This window comes from Balearica regulorum, chromosome 3 (genome assembly GCF_011004875.1).
Source record: "Balearica regulorum gibbericeps isolate bBalReg1 chromosome 3, bBalReg1.pri, whole genome shotgun sequence".
In the NCBI taxonomy this organism is placed as follows: Eukaryota; Metazoa; Chordata; class Aves; order Gruiformes; family Gruidae; genus Balearica; species Balearica regulorum.
Window position 1 is genome coordinate 582419 of NC_046186.1, and position 22604 is coordinate 605022.

The 22604-nt window shown below is 50.1% G+C and overlaps 1 protein-coding gene across 17 annotated transcripts in view; it reads right to left on the bottom strand.

The window, feature by feature from the left end:
• The window catches only part of DTNB (dystrobrevin beta), a 205684-nt gene that overhangs the window by 75373 nt on the left and 107707 nt on the right, over positions 1 to 22604 (bottom strand). For 8 of the 17 annotated variants that reach the window (XM_075750223.1, XM_075750225.1, XM_075750215.1 and 5 more), the window contains one exon: positions 2536 to 2623. In XM_075750223.1, the coding sequence (XP_075606338.1) occupies positions 2536 to 2623 (88 nt within the window). Of the gene's footprint in view, positions 1 to 2535; positions 2624 to 9281; positions 9453 to 22604 lie in introns of all 17 variants that reach the window. The other 9 variants (XM_075750221.1, XM_075750220.1, XM_075750218.1 and 6 more) reach the window with 2 other exon arrangements.

Below are 22604 nucleotides of genomic sequence, written 5' to 3' on the forward strand. Positions count from 1 at the left end.
TCCAAGAAGCATCACTGATTGCATTCCAACGTGTTTCCACGTCTCCCTCTGAAAAGGCGTTGATTTAGTCGCTAGGTGGGTACCTGAAATCTCCCACTGTTACTTACCTGTCCAAAAGTCACGGCTTGTCTCACCGCACTTAACATTTCCTCATCACTACTATTTCTTTTCTATTATCAAGAATTTGGAATTTCCACCCACAAGGATTCTGCAGTTCTTCTCTCTTTCCGTAATATTTTTACACTGTTAAACTGCGTATTTCCTCTCTGTACGACACCGTTCCCTTGCCTGCACGTCCTACTGCATCATCCCCGTCATGCTGGAGCCTGGCCACCATATACTCCATGAACATCTTTCTCCTGCTGGATCTCTGAGATGGTTATTTATTGTATTGGGGTTTTCATGTTCCCCATTTTAATTCCATATGGGAAGAAAAAAATTGTTCCTTTTTTTCTGTTTGTTTGTTTTGAATTTCCCAGCCTCTAATTTCCTCCCGTCGCTGCGTTTTAACCCTCAGAAGCGAGCCCCGCAGACACGGCACACTGTCCCAGAGCTCAGCAGGATGTTCCTCCAGCGAGTTGCAATGGCCAACCTGGACACCAGTCATACCAAGTGCTGGCTTGGGAAGGGGGATCTCCCGTTGGCAAGAAATAATTAGAACCTGCCATGAAGCAGAGCGTTCGGAAGGGGGCCTTTCAACTTGGATTCCTTCAGAATATGAAAAATATAGCCATTTCAGCTGATTAGTGGTAGGACTGTGAATAAACAGCGGACCCAGTGAATAACCTTTAGATTCCTTGCTGCTGAGCTTCGGTCGCAATGGAAACACACTATTATTAGGCTGACATCCTTTCTCTACCACACTTCAGTCCCTGGTGGCCCTTTGACATCTATCCTACGACGTAACTTAATTGATGAAAAGAAAGCAGTAATTTGTCAAAGGTCTTTGGAAAGTCTCATGAAACGCTAACCGCTGCTTTCTTTACATCCAACTAAGCCACTTCATTTTTGACCTCTTTCAGAACTACGTAGTACACACAAACAGGGTGAGGTGATTTACAGATTTTTAAATGATCAGGTTCTTTCAGAACCAATATTGTGACTCTCCAGTTTTCATAATGTTTCTTTGTTACTACCAGAAAAAGTCAAGTCATGAGTAAGAATTCTTCCACCATCTTCCAGAGGGAAAGTGATTCAGCACTTCTAGTATCTCAACAACTTCAATTTTATATGAAGATTACATAGAAATCCCCTCCTTTTCCATCTAAACCAGAAAGTTTGCACTGGTTTGCTCTAATATTTCAACATGAACATAGTTCTAGAGAACTGAATGACTTCAGAAATGCAAATATACTATTTGACAGAGCTAATGGGAACTGACAGTTAAAAACGTTTAAAAAGCATGGTTCTTTTTCCTTGAAGTTTTACAGAAGGGCAGTACCTGGTCACATCCGCGGGACAAAGCCAGATTACTGGTTGAACACACACTGAAGGAAATTGTGAGGATGCATGAGCCCACCTTGCTGGGGAGGGACTTGACAGTATTTCTACAACAAATACGTAATGAAGAGGTGATGAGGACACTGTTGCTAAGTGTCACTAGCCATGCTAACGGGTGGCAGGGCACACATTCTGCCGTAGCGCTGAGATACTTAGGAGAGGTCCTTGCTGCTGCTGGAGGCTGTGGAAGACCAGGACTGTATCTGAAACGGCGTATGGATAATAACGTGTTTCGCAATAGCGATCCCATAGAGCAGCAACGAGGGGCGATGGCGCGGTCTGTCCGGCGCCGTTCCCAGGCCGAAGGACCTTGGGCAGACAGCAAGCGTAGCCGCATTTCTGAACACGTGTGAGGCCGCGGACTGGGTGGAAATGTTGTAAAATGGCAGCCGAGACCAGGGGGAGAACCCCCCTGCTCAGGAAGGAGGAAGGTTTTTCCTGCAAACGCTGCTCTCCGTTGGTACGGACAGCGCAGCAGACAGGCAGGTACCTCCCCAGCCAGCCTGCAATTATTCCATTGAATTTCAGTCAACTCTTCATTGCCACGATCTCCTGCAGCAATTTGCTCTTAAAGCGGTATTTATTTTTACCAATTTAAAAGCGGGTGTTTCCTTTAGTTTCTTCTAAGAGACTGCAAACATAAAAAAGACCTTCCTGTCTCTCTCTCAGGCTCCTTCCCTCTGGAATAAATATATTCCATAACATTTGTCCCATGGCTTGTTTTCCTCAGGTATCTAAGTATTTATCTCTTCTCTGGACTAAGTAGGACTAATCTGCTTATTCTCTTGCCTCCTCTGACCTCATTTCTAATAATTCGTGTTGTCGTTTCCTGTTTCCCTGCTCTTCCCCCGCTGCCCAAGAACGCAGTATATTTCTGCTGAAAATGAGGAAAGCGTGCTGCTCTCGCATCAGCTGAACAAACAAAAAATGACAATTTCACGCAGCTATTAGCAGTGAGCTACTAATGAGACTCTGAAAAAAACCCCCCACCTTCCATATTGCATGGTCGGTAAAGAGGGATGAATATTCACTTACTGCATTTCCAGCTTCAGCAGCCAGCCGGGCGGCGTATCTGGCAATCAGCCGGTGCTCCTCGTCCAGCCTGCCGGGGCTGTCCAGGACGCTGCCGGGGAAAAGCCAAAACACCCCGTCAATACCCGCCGCCTCTCAATATTACTCATACCGGGGGCTGACAGGGAAAAGGATGTATTATTGCAAAGAGACAGTCATGGGAAGTAGAAGAGTCACGCTGGAAATAATCTAGATCATTCCCTTTTTTGTTCCGCTGCCGAAGGGGGGACTGCTCTCAAGGCTTCCTGCCCAGTAGCATTTTCTCCAGGATTCACGTATTCCAGTGTGAAATGATTAAAATGATTTGTTTTCCACGATTCATAACTACATATCACTAGGAACAAACATAATTTGCTTCTGAGGCACTTTTCTGCAAAACCCTTTTGGTTTACTCAAGGTAAAAGGGGGCAAATAGGTGAATGATGGAGAAGAGCTTTGTTCTCAGGAGATGTAGGACGACAAGTGTCAAAGTCAGGATGACTTCCAGGAGGAAGAGCGGGGGGAACCATGCTGACCTGAAAACAGACTCTGTCCCTGAACAGCATCAACTTAAATGCAAATAGTGCTTTGGAAGTCAGCCTGACTTACACCTGACTTACTACCGCCTTACAACACCCGAACGTACAAGACGTGGTAAGTTGAGGCTTGGTCCTTCCCACCTCAGCTAGCGGAGGATGAAACAGCTCCAGCTGCCTGGCACTGCCTCACGCACACAGCCGGTGGCTGTCCTGAAAGTCTTGCTGGAAGGGTATTAAAAATATCGCCGATAATCATCAGCAACAGTGACAGCACCACGAGGTGGGAGAAGAAAGGGACGCTGAGCTGTGAAACAGGAGAAGTAGAGACAGCGAAGGCGACAGACCCCACGATCAGGGCATGAAGGGCAACACCGGGAGCTTTCTCATATTAAACACCAGCACCGTCCCCTCTGTGCGTGTTAATCATTAACGTGATTAATCCAGTCTGGGAATCAGTTTCCAGCCTTCACAAATAATTGTCTTTTCAACTATAAACACACGGGGGGACAAACGATGGCTTTCAAGCTGTGTTAATTGGAACCAGCCAACGCTAAGGTCTAGCACCAGCTCTGCGTCGGTGGCACAGTGGCCGTGCCACAAAGAATCGGCAGGGAAAGCCAAATGAAAGAGCAACTTTTGAAGTCAACATCCAACCCAATTTTTCAATAGCTGCTTGTTGTCTCACTGCCGCAGAAAGATTTCTCATCACGGTCTCCCTTTACACAAGGGAAGCCACTGAATCAGTTAGTTAAACCAGGCCATTACTGACCGAAACCGGCCAGGATTAGTGTGGAAACCAGCAAAGTGCTTCATGTTGCAACGCAGCCTTCCTAGTGCCATCCTTCGTGTTCTGCGGGGACTCACAAACACATTGGCTGCGGCAGAGAACACAGCGCTGCGCCCGCACGTGCTTACGGTGACACTCGGCATCGGGACCACGCCACGGGCAGTAGCACAGAACGGGACACATGCCTCGTGCACAGCAAGCGCTACTTTTAGTCCACGTTACCACCTCACAAGATAATTTACATTTCTTTAAGCTTAATTTCACAGATTTCTGTTTACATTATTTAAATTTCACAGATTTATGCTTATCTTATCTAAAGAATCATAAAATCCCCGACTGGTTTGGGTGGGCAGGGACCCCACAGCCCACCCAGTGCCACCCCTGCCATGGGCAGGGACACCCTCCACTAGCCCAGGTTGCCCAAAGCCCCATCCAACCTGGCCTTGAACACTGCCAGGGAGCCAGGGGCAGCCACAGCTTCTCTGGGCACCCTGGGCCAGGGCCTCAGCACCCTCCCAGGGAAGGATTGCTGCCTCCCATCCCATCTCCATCTCCCCTCCTGCAGCTTCAGGCCATTCCCCTTGGCCTGTCCCTCCCTGCCCTTGGCACCAGCCCCTCTCCAGCTTTCCTGGAGCCCCTGCAGGGACTGGAAGGGGCTCCAAGGTCTCCCCGCAGCCTTCTCTTCTCCAGGCTGAACCAGCCCAACTCTCTCAGCCTGACGTCTCCAGAGCAGAGGTGCTCCAGCCCTCGCAGCATCTCCGTGGCCTCCTCTGGCCTAGCTCCAACAGCTCCATGTCCTTCTTGTGCTGGGGCCCCCCGAGCTGGACGCAGCACTGCAGGGGGGTCTCAGCAGAGCGGAGCAGAGGGGCACAATCCCCTCCCTCGACCTGCTGCTCACGCTGCTGGACACGCAGCCCAGGACACGGGTGGCTTTCTGGGCTGCCAGCGCACCCCCAGCAAGTTTGCCGATGACACCAAGGTGGGTGGTGGGTTGACATGCTGGAGGGAAGGGATGCCATCCAGAGGGACCTGGACAGGCTGGAGAGCTGGGACCATGTGAACCTCATGGAGTTCAAGTACATCTCAATACCCTCCTGTGCATTCCTTAATATAAACCAGTTTGAACAAATGAACCACTACTGCAACCTACAGCTCTGCTGGATTAACAGAGAGGGCATTAAACACAACCTACAAACCACCACAGAATTATTTACTTCACTTCACGAAGGAAAACTCACTTCTCTGTGGTTTTAATTTCTGTGGAGACATTGCAAAGGATTCCTACCCTGAACCCCCTCCCTTGAGAGGAGCCCAGCAGAGCTCCTGCTCCTTGGGGACAGCAGCAGCCCTGCAGATGTGAGCCTTGAGCCTTCCCCCTGCTCAACGAGTCCCGTCGGTACCCGGTGCTGCCTGTGCGAAAGGTCCCGGGGCCAGAGCCAGCACACAAACTAGAGGACAGCAGTGCGAGAAGAACAGGAAAGGCAGCAGGGGAAGAATAAGCCTGGCTTAAGCCCAGAGCTCAGAAGGGAGGAGGGTACGGGAGTGAGAGTTCAGAGATCTTCACAGCAGCAGCAGCGGTTTGGAAAGGCAATAGTCTAGATTTCCCTATCTTAGAAATACGGTGCCAGGCGGTTGGGTCCATTCTGGCAGCGCCGTGCCATCATCCAGCACCGGTTAGTCAATCCGTGACTATCCCTCTTCTCCCTTTGGCGATGCGGGTGGTGGGTGACACACGGGCAGCGCGGGTGGGAAGGTCTGAGCTGGGGGGCTCTGACACGCGCAAGGAAGCGTCATCCGCGGGACAGCCCGGGTCTGCGGCAGAGGCACCCAGACGGTGAGACAGCACCGAACTGCTCGGAGCCACAGAGGATGAGCACCCCGAGGCGGGGGGGGCAGCAGGGTGGAGTGATGCTGATCATCAGGTGTCGATGGAAGCGTTTGAGACGATGCGATAAGCACGTACAGAGAGTATTGCTTGGGCGGTCACTCTGGCCCAACCCACGGAAAGGGATGTTGGCAGCCTCTGCCCTCCACGGCCGCGCTGGCACAAGTGTCGGGGCAAGGCGGCGAGGCAGCGAAGGAAATGGAGTTGGCTTAGGACTGGCCTGACAGAACAATAACGTGCTTTCTGCCAGCTTGGTGGGTGGCTGTGCGAACGCAGCGTGTGCTAACACAAAGGTGAGAGCACCGGCAGGATGAACGGGGCGGGGGGCAAGGGGAAAAATGGGCACCCTGCGCTTACGCTGGCTCGAGGCTCTCATGAACCCACGCCCAGCAAAACGGGGGCAAACAGCACAGTCGGTAAAGAGAAAGGCGAGACGCCAGTGCCCTTTGTCAAATACTAACACAAAAATGAGCTTGGACAACCAAAATGTAGGCTAGAGACGAGTCAAGGATGTAAGAGAAGATGATACAGTGTGGGGGGAGGTTTGAGATCTTCGGCTCCTTCCCAAACTGCTGAGGAATTCACGATGCTGCGGAGTGGCAGAGGACAGCAAAAGAAGGCACGGCTTGTTCTTCAGCACCGACCTCAGAGGCCACACGTCCAGGTGTCACCTGATGGTGAGCCAAGAGTAAGGACCTTGAGGATGGAAGAGCTTCAAGAAAAAGGACTTCTTTCCTTTCGTTCTCCTTTAAAAGCAGCAGTGCTGCAGACAACGGCAGTTTCAGAGAGTCAGGAATTTAACGGGCACCAAATCAGACCAGCCAAGCAGCTAACCACCCATCCAGCCACCTAGATCAACGCACCAAAAGTGAGACACATAAATCCGGTGGCCAGTTGTCTTCTGCAGGAAATACATAAAAGTAATGACACTCCGGGTAGGGCTACTTAATTTTTCTGGTGAAAAGCGGAGCTGAAATAGAGGCGTCATGGGGAGTGGGGAAAAGCAGGCTGGCTGAATGATGGGGAACGTGAGTTATGAATGTTGAGGTTCAGAAATACGTAACAACCAACCGTCCAAGTAATACAGCATAACTCATCAGCTCCGTAAGCTTTCTAACTCTATAGGGCATAACTTGCTCCACTCTGCAGCTGTCTTTGCCTGCAGCACATCCTTTAGGGTGGGGATTTTCTATTAGTTCTTTGAAAAGCACTTAACCAATTTCACTTGCTACCACAATAATACAGTAGGTAAAAAAAAAAAAAAAAGAAAAATATGTTAGTGTAAGATAACTGCAGTCCACTGAGCTTTGTTTGCTGTATTCCTTATGTAGCCTGGATGGATTTTTTTGTTGGAGGACATCAGTGAATTAAATAATTCTTAATATGACAAAAAATCTCAGGGATCCAGCTAGCCACAACTTACAGGGTCTCAAAGTTTGGCTTAAAGACATGAAAAGATACTGGGCGACAAAGAGCAAAGGTATGAGACTGGAAGCGGAAGAAAGATTCCAATTTGAAGTAGGGCTCTTTTAAATAGTAATTGCAATTAATCACTGGGACATACTGTCAGTGAAACGAGTGGCTTCTCCATCATGGTCTTCCCTGGAAGCTATATCTTTAGAGAAACAAGGTATTAGGTTCAGCCCAGGAATGAACAGGACAGGGTAGAACAAGAGCGGAGCAGAGCAGAGTAGAACAAAACAGAAAAGACCAGAGCAGAGCTGACTAGAATGTCTCCGTTGGAAGGCACCTACAATGATCATCCAGGCCAACCGACCGATCACTTCAGGGCTGACCAAAAGTTAAAGCATGTTACTAAGGGCATTGTCCAACTGCCTCTGAAGTGTCCAGCTGCCTGGCCACCGGTGGGAGACGACAGGGCAGATGCTCCGATGGTCTCTCCGGGTCCCGAAGGCTGCGCTGCCCTGATGGGCGAGGGGCCGTGCGGGGCGTAAGAGCGGTCCTGGCCCTCGCCTCCAACAGCAGCCAAGAGCAGGTGCAAACAGGGGAACGGAAGAGAGAAAGCCAGCAGTGGTTACTACAGGAAATGCTGTCCCTAAGCGAGATTTACTGTTATCGCCATCAGCCAGAAACAAAGCCGGTCGGCAAGGGCGGGCTGGAGCACACCGAGGGTCTCTGCACAGGCGCCAAAAGCAGAAGGGCACAGCGACGTGGGAGATGGGGCCGAGGGGTGAAGAGCAAAAGAAGTGGCAACAGAGCGCAGATTCCATCGTGCTCTCGTGCTGACCTGGAAGACACTCCCACGGACAACGAAAATAGGATTGAAATGAGTTTCTTTGTGTTTGGTTCCTTCTAGGAGGCCGCCGTTCCTGTGGGAACACTGCCAAGGGACTTTCTTAAATCGGAAGCCCTAAAAGCCTGAGAACGTCTCCTCCAACTGGTTGTAACATGTCAGCTATGAGCTACGCACAGTATTTCAATCTGTCATACACTCTTCAAGATGCACTCCTTTGTCTCTCAAAATCCTATGATTACAGTAATTGAGTGAAGGTGAGAGTCTGAAACTCCTCGGGGTTTATTGCCTTGGGGACAACATTACGGGCTTGCAGCTCATAGCAGGTGACAGCAGACAACAGTGATTCCCCGCCAAGGAAAAAACCCGACTTTGCCCAGAGATCCAGACAGCCAGGATGCACTTCAGCAACACAGCACTGGAATACAAATTTCTACGTGACAGAGGGATGAAACAGGACTCTCAAATGTTATTCAGAGGACGACAACACGGCTGGAGCAAGGCCTTCACATATAGCCTCCAGACCTCTAAACCTCCTTTTCCTTTCCAGCACAGCTCTGGCTCTGTAAAGGCACGATTTAATTAGGTCCAAAAGTGGAATACGGAAAACCTCCCGGCTACGTCCTGCGATGAAATGGGAGAGCTGCGTTTTGGGGCTTTAGGGTAAAATTTCTCTATGTAGACACAGGCATGAAATATAAATGTGCACAAATATTAAAGCTGAGATAAAAGAAATTAATTCTTCAAAGCATTAACATTTTTTCGGAAAGGCACAGAAAGAAACAGGCCTATTAAGCAGGTCATGTCGCTGGGATGGACAGAGCTTGCGCAGTAGCCCAGGTAACAAAGATGGTGACAGGACGGGTCATTGGTCTGCGACTGCGTTTGGGGTGGAGAGGTAAAGGCAATAAGGAGAAAGAAGGACAGTTAGAGCTACAGGACGATGCTGGCACAAGAACTGGTGGCATGAGCTGGCTGTGAAAAAAATTGAGGTGGAAATCAGACAGTTTCCTCCCAGTGAAAAGAGATTCCAGAATGGTTATGGAGAGAAAAATTCTCTAACCCGTTTGGGCTGATGTTGACCAGTTGATGGAAGGGATTCTGTAACACAGTGACTGCAACAGGGCGGGACGGGACACAAACTGCCCCATATCGGCGTTTCCCCATATCTGTGTGTGCAAGCGTGCCCACGTATCTCTGCATTTTCAGAGGATTTCAGAGAACGCTAAATGCATTTCCCTCTATTCGCCAACGGAGGCCAAATACCTTTGACTGGAACGTGACTCCCCAGAGGAAGCAGCGTTACCGCACCCGTCCCTGCTCCAGGAACGCTTTCCTAACACTAACCGTGCACCGCTCTGCAGCCGGCTCACATAGGTTGCTATCAGCACATGCTCGTCCGCTAATCGGCTGGCAGCGTCCACACCGCACTGTAACCTAGGAGCAATGAAGGCAAAAGAGAGCAAACAAAACATAACGTAAATACAAAGCAAATAACTGATGAATGTTAACGAAACAAACAGTTAAAAATTAAAACAAACAGATGAGTAATTAAAAATGTAAATAAGTTTCGGTCACGTGAAAAGGATACCTTCTGGAGCCGAAGGTTAAACCACAGCTTAGGGCAACACCGGGGTACGTAAGCACGCTGTGAACGCGCCCGTGGAGCTTCCCGAGGCTGCCGTCACTCCGGGAGAGCGGGACCGCCCCGAGCCACTCGATGGGAAGCATCACGCGGCCCCGAGCCTTCCACCGGGATCCGCCGTCCTCAGGGAGCCGCCGGGAACAGAGGGCTGAGCCGCACCGTGCCGGGGCACCGCAGCCTCCCGCCCTGCTCCAAACCCTCCAGACTCCCCCGGGGTAGTTATGGCAGTTCCATCACCAAATCTAAAACCAGAGCTGACAGCGTCCAGCCTCTTCTCTGCCTCCCAGACGCGGGGCCACCGAACGGAAATACGAGGAAGGTGGGAAGGAACTGAAGGGTGAGCGGCTGGGCTCGGCAGAACTGCCCTCCAACAGGGGTTCGTAGGGTTTGTCCCGAGGACTCATAAAGACACTATAATTTTGAATATTTCTATGAACAGAAATTAAATGCAAGAAACATTTGTCAGAAGTAATCCCACAGATATAACTATTTGTCTACGTGGTGCAATTAAAGTCTGCTGGTTTCTACCCCGCTTGCGACAACAGCGCCTCAGAACCCCCGAGAGAATACAGCCAAACGGCTCTTTTACCCCCCGGCGCTGCGCACGCAGGCAGCACCTTTCCCCTCCGGCCCAGAGGAGCGGTGCGGTGCGGCTGCTGCGCTGGGTCTCCGCATCCGCGCCACGCTCTGCCTGCGGGTCGCCCGCGGTGGGCACGTGGAGAGAAAGCACCGCGCTCTGCCGGGGGACGGGGAGTCCCGTGCAGGCCTGAGGTCGGAGCGTTACCTAGGAATACATCTCGAACGTGCATCACTACTGTTCTACCGTAATACGTATTTCTTCCTAAAGCACAGGTGTCCCAGCAATCCCGTTTTCCGTTCCTCTGTCAGGTGTTCGAGTCGCTCTTTCAGTTTATAAACCGCAGCGAACTCCTCCTCCACACATGTCCAGGAAATATTTGCTTTTATAAAAATGGCATTTCTTACTTTCAGCATCAATGTACTGATACTACGAAAACAGAATTCACATCTTTTAGACGTACGAACTCTTTTCTTCTCCGTTATGTGCAGCACCATGTCAGAGAAGTCTGCCAGAAGCAGAATAAGAGCTGTTAAAAAATATACCCACGTCGGCCCCTCAGGGCAATGAGCAACCTTTGCAATCGTGGGTTTGTAATAAGAAAGAGGCTTAACATTAACCACCGCGCGGAAGAATTTTTAAGCAATCTACACTTCGTGAAGCCTGACTGCTGGCAAGTGCTGCAAAGCTTGATTTTAGCCGTGCTTTACAGCCGGCCCATTGCTGCGACCACAATTAAGATTCCGGGAGCTTTTTCATTATAACTCATCACACACGCTCTTTTGAAAGGGAAAAAGCCCACCAGAAATGACCACGCTTGTAACTCGAAATGGCAATAGCTTTGACAATGATTAGCGTTCCTGGTTTTGGAAGGCAAACAAGCGTTAGATTAAACGAACGTGAGCCTGACCGCCATTCCTAGCACATAGCTGATCTCCCATTCCCATTCCTGAACCCAGGGAAGCTTGCCGGCTGGTGCTCCGGCACATCGCTCAGCAGCCTCCAAACCTCCGAAAATCGGAAAATGCAGAACGGAGGTGGGTGCTGACAACCCCCTTCCTCTCTGCCTGCTCCCAGGATGGCACTAGGACAGCAGGAACCGCCGCGTGGATCCATCAGCTGCAGTGGGAGGGAGCTGCGGACAGCGTGGAGACACGGTCAGACCAGGCTTTTGGTTACAGGAGAGCTGGAGGAAGGCTCGCCGGGGGGAAGCCCTCTGCCCCGATGAACCCATCACCAAAAGAAGCGGATGGATTCCGGGAAGAGTTGAGCGCTGTGTTTGCTGCTCAGCTGCAGCGTACAGGTATGGTCTCACCTAAGCACAGCGGGCACGAGAAAGCGCAGGGCTCAGTTCTGCGCCTTGCACCGGGGCATTGTAAAAGTCTTGTAGGTACGCGTGCTGCTTTCATAGAGCAAAAGTTGTATTAAAATATAAAAGCTAGTGTAGCTAATCCTGATCTGCAAACCCCACATAAACACAGGCTTCGAGGTTCAAAAAGAAGGATGAAACCGTGCCCGCTGCCCCAGGAGCTCCCTGGCTGAACGTGCCGCTCTTCGCAAACGGCAGCCTGCGCTGGTCCCCGACGCAGAGCCTTCATGGCAGCGCCCAGCACGCAAAGTCACGCTGCCCCGTACCTTTCACTCTCGTTTCCAAAGGGCTTGTCTTTCACCGAATTCAGCTCCTCTGGGAAAGCCTGGGATAACTACGGACAAGCTTAATTCTTCAGAAACGGTGTCAGTAGAAAACCTCCCGAACGTCTGTAGCGCAACTGGTGCTGGTCCAAAGCAGCCGCGCCACGCGACTTCACGGCGAAGCAGCAGTGCGGATGGCAAACAGCAGAAGCCATACGAGACAGCGCTAGCGACAGGGTGGGAAAAGAAACTACAAACCTAGTGTATATACCTCGATCTTACCTGAGCTGGGATCGCTGGGCTGAGCGGGGGATCACCACCTCCCAGCTTCTCACCTCTCCCCATCGCACCCCAAGGCTGCTGACTCGTCTCCTTCCCTCTCCCCGCCTCATCCAGGGATGTCATACCTCATAATTCTGTATTCACTTGCCTTCGGATGTCTAAACCTATCTAATCCTCTACCTTGACATTTCGGGTGTTTCGAGGTTTAAGCGCAGTCACTCTGTATTTCGGAAGGCTGTTAGCTACCCTTGTATTAAAAACGTTCTGAGGCATTTTGTTTCCCGGGCCGAGCAGAGCCCTGCAGCACCTCCGTCCATCACAGCCCAGCTCCACCCTCCCGCAGCGCCCTGGCTCTTTGCCGAAGGACATCCCACCAGAGCCGAGCTTCCCCTGGCCCTGCTGCACCACACGACCCTGACACAGCTCTCGGTCACCAGCCGCTGGGTTACGGCTCCCGAGGACACCGCACTGTCCTCTGTCCTGATTAGAACAAATTCTCCTCTCCGGCCTTGATAAATGCAGTTCTGACCCTCTCTTCTCTATTCTTTCTGTTCCCAGTGCATCACTTCTACGTCAGAAGGCAATTCTGGAGTCACCCCAGCCACTTGTGAATCTTGACAGAATTTGCTAAATAATTTGAAGCAAAATGAAAATAACAAAAACGTAGGAATCGCTTCTCCATATTGCTCCAGCCATATTGCTAGTCAACGTTCGGTCTCCTGTTGAAGTTGTTTCATCTAACACACTTAGATATACTCTTCAAAGAAAATCCGAACGGCTCTAGGGTTTGGTAATTCATTTACCAGAACTGTGACGTGGGAAGGATGTCCGGAGGTCTCCAGTCCACCCTCTCCTCCAAGCAAGGATCAATGGGATGAGATAGGAGATGTTTTCTTAAACCATCCTTAGACCTGCCGTTCCCACCACTCATCTCAAACTTCTGCGGCCAAGAACTAAACCTGGGGCTTCTCCTCCCCGCTCCCCAGGCGGACCCCGAGCCCTCCCACCGACCCCTTGCCCTGGGGCCCGCTGCAGGAGCTCTGCCACAGCAGACGACTTCCCTTCTCGAGCTGTCACTACCATCGGCTGCTTGCGGACCGGCGGCGCGCCTACCGCCTTCTCCACATCTGCTGGCCAAAAGCTGACTCAGCACACGGGGCGGAAGCCGCCGCTGCTGACTCACCGAGCTCCCGGTGCTACCAACCCCAGTCACATTTTCATCTCCTTTTTGTGGGAAGTTTGTCGATTTGCATTCAGCTCCCAACCCGCTGCAGCTCCCCAGAGACTTTTCAGCAACAGGCCCGTCTAGTCAGTCGTTCTCTGCTCCTTACGCAAGCGTTGTATTTTCTTTCCTGTCGCCCGAAGCTGCCTTTATTAATTTCAGGACCGTTCTGAATGAGAGGCTCGTCCTCTGAAGAATGCCCAGCACCTCCCTTGCATAGCGTTGGTATGAAATGTCTATACGCGCTTCCCCTACTTCATCGCGCAAGCTGCCAAGGAATAAACCGCCTCACGCTGAACCGGGAACGGACCCTGCGGGATCCCACCTGACACGCGCTCCGTCTTTGCTAGGAAAATATTGATATTTTCTTCCTCTGACTGTAATTTTTCAACTGGTGTTGCACCCACATAACAGCAGCTTCAACCATTCCACGTTTACCTAGTTTATTTATGAAAACACCATATGGGATAGTGTCAAAAGCTTTATGAGTCAACAGAGTTTGAATTAGTGCCTCCCCCTCTTCACGAGGCCACCCACCCAGGCAGAACCACCCAATTTCCATTCTCTGACACGATTTGTTCTCGACATAGCTATCTCAGCTATTTTACCCCCTACCCCTCTGCATGGGTATGGACCGATTGTTTTATAACGTGTCCAGGCACCTGAAGGTATCCCTTCGACTTCCAGACACGTCTTTCGGCAAAAATACTTCTCCGTACAGCCTGGGAGCAGAGAAACGGCAACGTCATGTCTTGATGCCACAACGCCAACCCTCTCTTGGCTTTTTTTCAACAATTAAACTGTGAGTGTACAGCTGAAGGATGGCTGGCTGGCGGGGCAGGGACACCTCTCTGGAAATGCCTTTAAAACCTGAAGTCTGGGAAAGTTTTTGTTGAAAAAACGCCTTTAGAAAGCGACTTTCTATTCAGCCGGCACTCTGAGTCATATTGACACCTTCCAAGAAAATGTGTAGGCATCCTCAGCTTGGCCTGAGTTCCAACAGCGGTCACACACACCGCTGAGGGCTTGTTTCCTTCTGCTTTTAAAATAAATGAGTATAGCCCTGGTAGAGAAACTCAGAATTATACTATAACCACAGAATCTTTCAGTTTGCAGAAGGTGGCATCAGGGACCAAGTACCACCTCCTCCCCCCGAGTGAGCCACATGCTGCAACCGAATTCTTCAAAGCAGCATTAAAACGTCATTTTATAGTACGTTTCCCCACACTTTTCATATAACAACGGCCACCGCAGGCCAAATCAGGTTACGCCGTGCGAAGCGCTAGTGAAAAGATAGCGAGAAAGAAGGCTAACCGTGCTGCTTCCGAGGGACGGAGGGAAGCAGCGTGAAGCGGGGACAGAAAAGCGGGGTCACCACTCCTTGTGCTGCTTCTCGGCGGTGATGGCTGGAGGTCGGGGCTGGGTGCCCAGCCGTGCCGGCGGCTCCGACGCGCGACTGCGTCTCAGGGAGAAATGGGCTCTGAAAGGTTCCTTGGCTCCTGCCCCAGATCCTACACACTAAGATGTGGCTCTGCAGCTTTATAAGCTACTCAATAAATTAGTAAGGTATTTAAATGGTGCTTTTGGTGTCTTAAATTAATTTCTGTTCTGAAAATCTACCAGGAAAGCTGAGTGAAATAGAGAGTTTATTTAAAAACCTGTAATTTACAGCAAGAAATCCCTGCAAATTTCTATTATGCTGGCTCACAACTTTGTAAATCATTACAGAATTGCACTCTGCTGCTCTGGCTACTGAGAAGGGAAAGAACTCTTGAAAGAGTTGCCAGGACATAATCTAGAGGGATCTCTTGTTTTCTGTCATGTTACTTTCCCCCATCGTTCATTTAAATAGATGTGGAGGTCAAAAAGGATAATTACCACCATTCTCTGCATCATACAGCCTCTGAAATGCAGCATGGCAATTCCTGGCTGAAAGCCGTGCTTCTGCCTGACCCGCGGCGCTCTGCCCAGGCAGCGATGGAATCTGGCCGAGAGATGTAAAGTCGCGGGGAAGCCACCGCGCCCCTTCAACACCACAAACCACCCTTCGGTTCCTCCCGACCCCCACCTCCAGCTGCCGTGTGCGGGAGAGGCGACGGGGCGTACATCCACGCCGAACATCACACGATATAATTACGCAGTCCAACAGCAGCCGCGTGCCGGGTGGTCGTCATTGAAGCAGAGAATACAGGGCAAAACGTGATCTTGTACCACTTGAATGTAAAGCAGACACGGGACGGGGGAAGCCAAGCGGCGGCGGGAGGACAGCAGCGATAAGAGCTGGCTGAGTAGGAATGCTGCTGTCAAGTTACTTGAAAAAAAAATCAAAATCTTAATCAGGAAACTTATACCAAATATGTGGAAGAGCACGTGGAAGCGTAAAAACAGATGACTCGAGCAAAATGAAAGTATCGGCATCATAGTGCTGCCAGGAGGCGGAGGGAGGGGATGATCCTGCCCCTCTGCTCAGCACTGGTGAGCCCACCCCACTGGGAGTGCTGGGCCCAGTGCCGGGCTCCCCAGTCCACGAGGGACACGGACAGACTGGAGAGAGTCCAGCGAGGGGCCACCGAGATGCCGAAGGCCTGGAGCATCTCTGCTGTGGGGAAAGGCTGAGGGAGCTGGGACGGCTCAGCCTGGAGCAGAGCAGCTCAGGGGGATGGAATCCATGTCTGGCAGCGCCTGCGGGGAGGGGATGAAGCAGAGGAGCCAGGCTCTTCCAGCGGTGCCCAGGGACGGGACCGGGGGCCACGGGCACCACACGAGAAATTCCATCTGAACACAAAATACACATTTTTACTACAAGGGTGGTCAAACACTGGCAGAGGTCACCCAGAGAGGTTGTGGAGTCTCCACCTGTGGAGATGTTAAAACCCAACTGGACACGGTCCTGGGTGACCTCCTCTACCTGACCCTGCTTGAGCCAGGCTTGGATCAGCCGATCTCAAGAGGTTCCTTCCAACCTCACCCAGTCTGGGATTTCTGTGACTGTGTAATCTAAATATTGAGGCGAACTAGGCTGACAAATCTCGGAGCAGGTAGCTAGGGGAAAAAAAATGTGTAAGCAAAATGAATCATAGAATCATAGAATCTTTAAGCTTGGAAAACACCTCTAAGATCATCAAGTCCAACCGTCAAACCAGCACCACTATGTCTACTAAACCATGTCCCGACGTGCCACATCTACATGTTTTTTGAACACCTCCAGGGATGGTGACTCCACCACCTCTCTGGGCAGCCTGTTCCAATGCCTGACCACTCTTTCAGTGATGAAATTTTTCCTAATCTCCAATCTGAACCTCCCCTGACACAACTTGAGACCATTTCCTCTTGTCCTTTTGCTAGTTACTTGGCAGAAGAGACCAACACCCACCTCACTACAACCTCCTTTAGGTAGCTGTAGAGAGCGATAAGAGTATGAAGTTAATGGAGTAAAAAAGAGAATGGAGTAAAAAAGAACTGAAGAAGGAACAAAGTGTTTGAAAGCAATGAGAAAGGTGATCGTGAGCATATCCAAATCCTGAGAGTGCAGCACTCCGGACCTGCTGTGCCGGCGGGGTGCTGCTGATGGACAGTCCCGCTGCCATGCCCGTCCCGCCTGGCGTGGTGCTTCACCACCACCGCTCAGCCGGATCCGGCAGCCCCGTGACAGCAGTTAGACTGCACTGCTCTTACGGGAAACGCATCATAAACCGGAGGGAGGAAGAACTGGAAGGAAGGAGAGATTCCTTCAGCGGCAGCATACAAGATCAACTGAAGCAGCACTACTGGAGAAAGGAGAAAACTACAGGAAAGGTGAAAGTAGCCGAGGTGAGAAGCGGTGTAAAGGTCGACCAAAGCCATCACAGCAGAGATGGGTTAGAAGATACCATTAAAGCAGCATCAGGACTAAGCACAGCTGTCCTGCCTGCAGGTCCCGTGTCTCCTGTTCCCACCCAGCAGCACCACGAGACGCTTGCTGAGGGCAGGAGGAGTCTGCAGAGCACGGTGCCTGCAAACCCTCCCAGGTCTGCATTAGCCCCAGGGCAGCTGCATGCCAACATCCTTCACATCCAGGTTCGAAACCCAAGATTTCTTTTATATTTTAATCAGATGTTTTCCTCCTGATCTTGAATCTTCTAGCCACTTAAGAGCAGTGTATAAATGTCCCAACCATTCCCCTTACTGATGCCTTCTGACCATTTTTTCCTCCCCATCAAACTCTCCACGCTCTCACCTAATGCATCTTCCTCAACCCGCATCCCACAGACTTGTACCCGGAGGATTTTAAACCACAGGTTAAAAAAAAATACCTGTAGGCATCTAGATATCAGTTTAAAACTCTAGATTTCTGGTTTGAAATTATCAGGTTGATTCATTATGCTGACCCTTGTCCTCACCCTTCCTCCCTCCCTGCCATCCCTTTCTCCTTCACCTTGTTATGAAGTATTGTCACATCTTCACTGAGCGTGGTTATAGGTGAGCCGGGATCTCCCTTGCCTCTAGACAAAGAGATACTTTTATCCCTTTTCTAGAAGAAAGTCTATTTTGGTATCATGTAGGCATATTTAAGGTATTATGGTGCAAACGTGCCTGACCACCCCGGCCACATCTGTCCCAGCGATTTCCCCAGTCCACCCAGGCTCATGCTATTGAACTCTCTTCCCCAAAAGCTTTTTATGGCTGAAACTATGGCTAAAATGGATCTAGGATCTCTAGAGGTCACAGAGGTCTAAGGGGCAGAATATAAGAAAATGAATGTACTCCACCTGTGTCAAAGAAAAACGGCAGAGCGGACAGTAACAGTAGTTTCAGTCACTTTCAGGTGGAATTGGTGACTGGACAGCTAGAAGGAAATGTCAGAGAGATGAATGTGGACATGGGAACAAAGGAGAAAAAAGGCACATTGGAAACTGTCAGAAGACAAATTAAGCTAGCCAAGCAAATAAAAATCACCTTGGGTTTACAGAACTTAAAAAAACCCCAGGAAGGACAGCATCAATGCTGTAGATACGAAATCTGTGGGTGCAGAGCTGATGGCAGAGGAGAGTTCCTGGAGGTCTGACCAAAAGGCTGGGAACTGCCCTGACGTGCCTACGTTCGCCAGCCCCGAGCGGGGCAGGACTCGGGGGGCAATCAGCGGCACTGGAGAAGGCCAAGGTAAACAAGGACAAACAAAAATCAAGGCAGGAAGAGTACGAAGGACTACAAAGAGCAGATAATCAGTGACTTAGGAGCAGAAGACTGAAAAAAAATCCAAGTTAGAGTTAGTGGAAATAAAACCTCTCAGATAGGAAACCAGAAGGGTTTGGGATGTTGTCTAGGCAGGTGACATCATATCCCTTTCAACTGCAGTTCTTAAGTTGCAAATAACTGTTTGTAGGCTGTAAGAACACGTTTCACCTGACCAAATGTAATGTCTATAGCCTCCGGGCTCCTTAGCTGCAGAGACCAGAAAAAAAAGACTGCAATATTTTGTTGTATTACAGGTAGCAAACACGGTGACTGCTTTCATAGGCTGGTGGCAAGGACTTCTATTTTAAAGACCCTTCTCAGTCCAAGGGACATTTATAGGGGCTATAATGGTGACAGAGACAGATACGAGCCTTTAGGGAAAAACAGAGAAGGATCCATCTGTCTTTTCACACAGTATATACATTAACAACACTGAAACACAATGCATTTAAATTCTGACGTGGATCTGCAATGTGGAAGATGCTGCACAACCTCCAGACTGACCACAGCTGCTGAGAAACCAAGCGATGTAGAAGGGTGTTTAAAGAGGGAAATACTCGTCATTAGCCTAATTGAGGACAGGCTGTCTTTGGGAACAGAGTTACTGAAAGGAGAATAGCGCACACTGACCACAGCAGGAGGAAAAAAAACCCTAGTCCTGAAGTAATTTAAGATAAATCAGCTAAACCAAATAACATTTACTGGGCCTGGCCTAGCCTCACAGAAGAGACATAATCATCTCCATTTATTTAGAAAGGTGCGTTGGCTGTAAAGATCAGAGAAATCCTGTGTGTTGTTGTATCATAGGTAACAAATGCAGGCAAGGGTGCATTGAAATCGCCCCAAGAAACGTACGGAACATCTGTCTGCCACGTCCGACACAACACTATCAAATGCCAACATGCCATTGAATCAGTCGGGGTTTTTCATCTGGAAACTTACATTTTGCAAGATGAAAAATATCAAAATGTCAATGTCACATATGTGAATGTGAAAAAAACCCCACAGCTGCGCGTGGCCATAGCTACGCTTCTGTTCCCACAACTCCCTGCTTACTAGAAAAAAACTTTCTCTGACCTCATTCTGTCCGCAGCATTTCAGAGACGACAGAAAGCTCCCTGCCTCGTGCAACGTGCAGTTACTGAAATGCTGGATCTGAAGAGTTCATTGCCCCTCTGGATATTTGCCCACTGAAAGCAGAGGATGAGGAGGCTGGAAATGCTGGAGGTTCCTCTGAGAGATGTGCACGGACTGAAGAGGAGCGTTGGCGAGGGCTCCTCTGGTTTGTTTGTTTTTCACTTTTCAGTTCACAAAAAAAGTGAGCTCAGGCATGAAAATCCTGTTCATCCAGCTCAGTCTTATTCCCAACAAAACAGTTGCCAAAGGGAGATTATTTTTGTGTTTTTAACAGCAGGAAATCACAAAAAGAGGTTTCCATCCTGCTCTGCCGCTGCTGAATGGTGGCGTTCACTGTGTCCTGGAAGAGCAAGAAGCTCCGCAGTGCAGCTGGCAACCATCCTGCCCTTGTGCAACACATGGAGGGAACCATCATGAGGATCATCACATCACAGAATCCCCAACTGGTTTGGGTGGGCAGGGACCTCCCAGCCCACCCAGTGCCACCCCTGCCATGGGCAGGGACACCCTCCACTAGCCCAGGTTGCCCAAAGCCCCATCCAACCTGGCCTTGAACACTGCCAGGGAGCCAGGGGCAGCCACAGCTTCTCTGGGCACCCTGGGCCAGGGCCTCAGCACCCTCCCAGGGAAGGATTGCTGCCTCCCATCCCATCTCCATCTCCCCTCCTGCAGCTTCAGGCCATTCCCCTTGGCCTGTCCCTCCCTGCCCTTGGCACCAGCCCCTCTCCAGCTTTCCTGGAGCCCCTGCAGGGACTGGAAGGGGCTCCAAGGTCTCCCCGCAGCCTTCTCTTCTCCAGGCTGAACCAGCCCAACTCTCTCAGCCTGAGGTCTCCAGAGCAGAGGTGCTCCAGCCCTCGCAGCATCTCCATGGCCTCCTCTGGCCTGGCTCCAACAGCTCCATGTCCTTCTTGTGCTGGGGACCCCCGAGCTGGACGCAGCACTGCAGGGGGGTCTCAGCAGAGCGGAGCAGAGGGGCAGACCCCCCTCCCTTGACCTGCTGGTGACAGCCTTTCTTCCCCCAGGACGCCCCACACTGAGGACGGCCTGCTCTGCGGCTGGGAGCCAAACCGGTGCCTTGGTTTCTCAAGGCCAGAGCTGTCAAGCAGAAGCTAGAGAAGTCTCTCGTTGTCCCACAGCAGGAGTTACTGATTTCAGGCTCTCTTCCATGCATTTTCCGGATGCGCTCTGGCTTAACTGTTTTTTTGCGGAGGTCAGTATGGAGCCACAGCCCACGGCTGGGCTCTGCACTAGCTCCGGTCACGTGGAAGCCTGGGGACAACGCAGGAAACCTGTGTGCCTCCCAGAGAGACCCACACCCCACCGTGACAAACAGATTACAACTGGAACAAGGCCGGTTTTCACAAATAATCTAGTGCAATTCACTATTATGACTAAATTCCTTCTCTTGTTAAAAACATAACTAGGAAGCACATGAAAAAGGCTTTTTAAGCCATATACATTAATCAGTATGGACTTCACTGAGGTTCTGCGTTAGCTATACTGCCCAGACAGCTATATCTATATCTATATCTAAATCTATATCTATATCTATGTCTATGTCTATATCTATGTCTATATCTATATCTACAGGAAACCCTGTAAACAGCAACTTCCTAATAGTATGTGGATACAATTAAAAAATTGCAGCAGCAGTTCTCTTCTTCCAACAAAATCAAGTACAGGTACCCATGTACTATCCCTTCCAACTGCACCTTCAAATAAATTTGCTCCAACTTTTGGGGAAAGGAAGCAAAGCAAAACAAAAACCTGACTCTTGGATTAATCTACGGGTGGAAGCTGAAATATTTTAGTGTGAAGGAAGAAAGTTTGATGAAGGTAGGAAGAAATGTAAAATGCTCTTCAGAAGGCTTTAGGCAGGACACTACCTTTGGCTCATACTGTAATATCAGTACCAGAGAAATCAAATCTATTTCTGGCAAATGCCATTGTGCTTTGCTGACGCCCGTTCGTTCTTTTTCAGCTCTGAGGACACTGAAAGAGGGACCGAGCCCTATCCTTCCTGTTTGCAGGACGAGTTTGGCATCCACAGACAGGCAAACAGGTAACCTCTAACATTTTCATCCATCATTTATTCCAGGTGTACAAAATACACTCAATTTTAGGAACAAATTCAGCTTTCAAAGAGAAGCCAAGGCACTGAGAAGTGGCCAGTTTGAGAGCTTCAGCACATTAAAATGCGGCTCCGAGCCCTGTTCAGCTCACACGAAGCAACCTCAGTGACCCTGCCGTCTTTATCTCCTGCCGCCGAGATGTGGTGGTGCCTCTGGCCAGGGAAGCGAGGCCTCAGTTTGAGTCAGTGATGATCTTTTATATCATGGATTAACCTAGAGCGATAGGAATAAATCTTGGGGAAAACACTGCAATCAGACATATGTGAACTGGCAAAACAGAAATATAAGAAGTTTTCAAAGGGGGAAAAACTCATTTCTCCTCCTTCATTGACTATGACCCCTGTACATTTTCCAGGTTTACAGGAATGGAGGACACAAAGACGATGCAGATGTGCGCTCCTATGCCCCTGGCAAACTCGATGACACACGAACTGACAACACTCCAGTGTATTCAGTGGCTCAGTCACCACACCAAACGTCTCACAATACTTGGAAACAGCACACCCTGTGTGGACAGGTGTATGCCGAGACAAATACAAGCTCTTTCAGGCTGAGGCAAGAGCCAAGGCTTTTACTTTCCGCGCTTGCTCTAAACGCCCAGACTCAGTAACTGTCCGGTCCGGCCGCTTGCAGAGGCTGTGCAGAAGTCAGTGGACCTTGCGGTGTCCTTCCATGCAAGGCTAAAACCCCTGCTGCTGGATGGATTTCCATGCGTATTTGTAACCTACCAATCAAGCCACATCTCTAC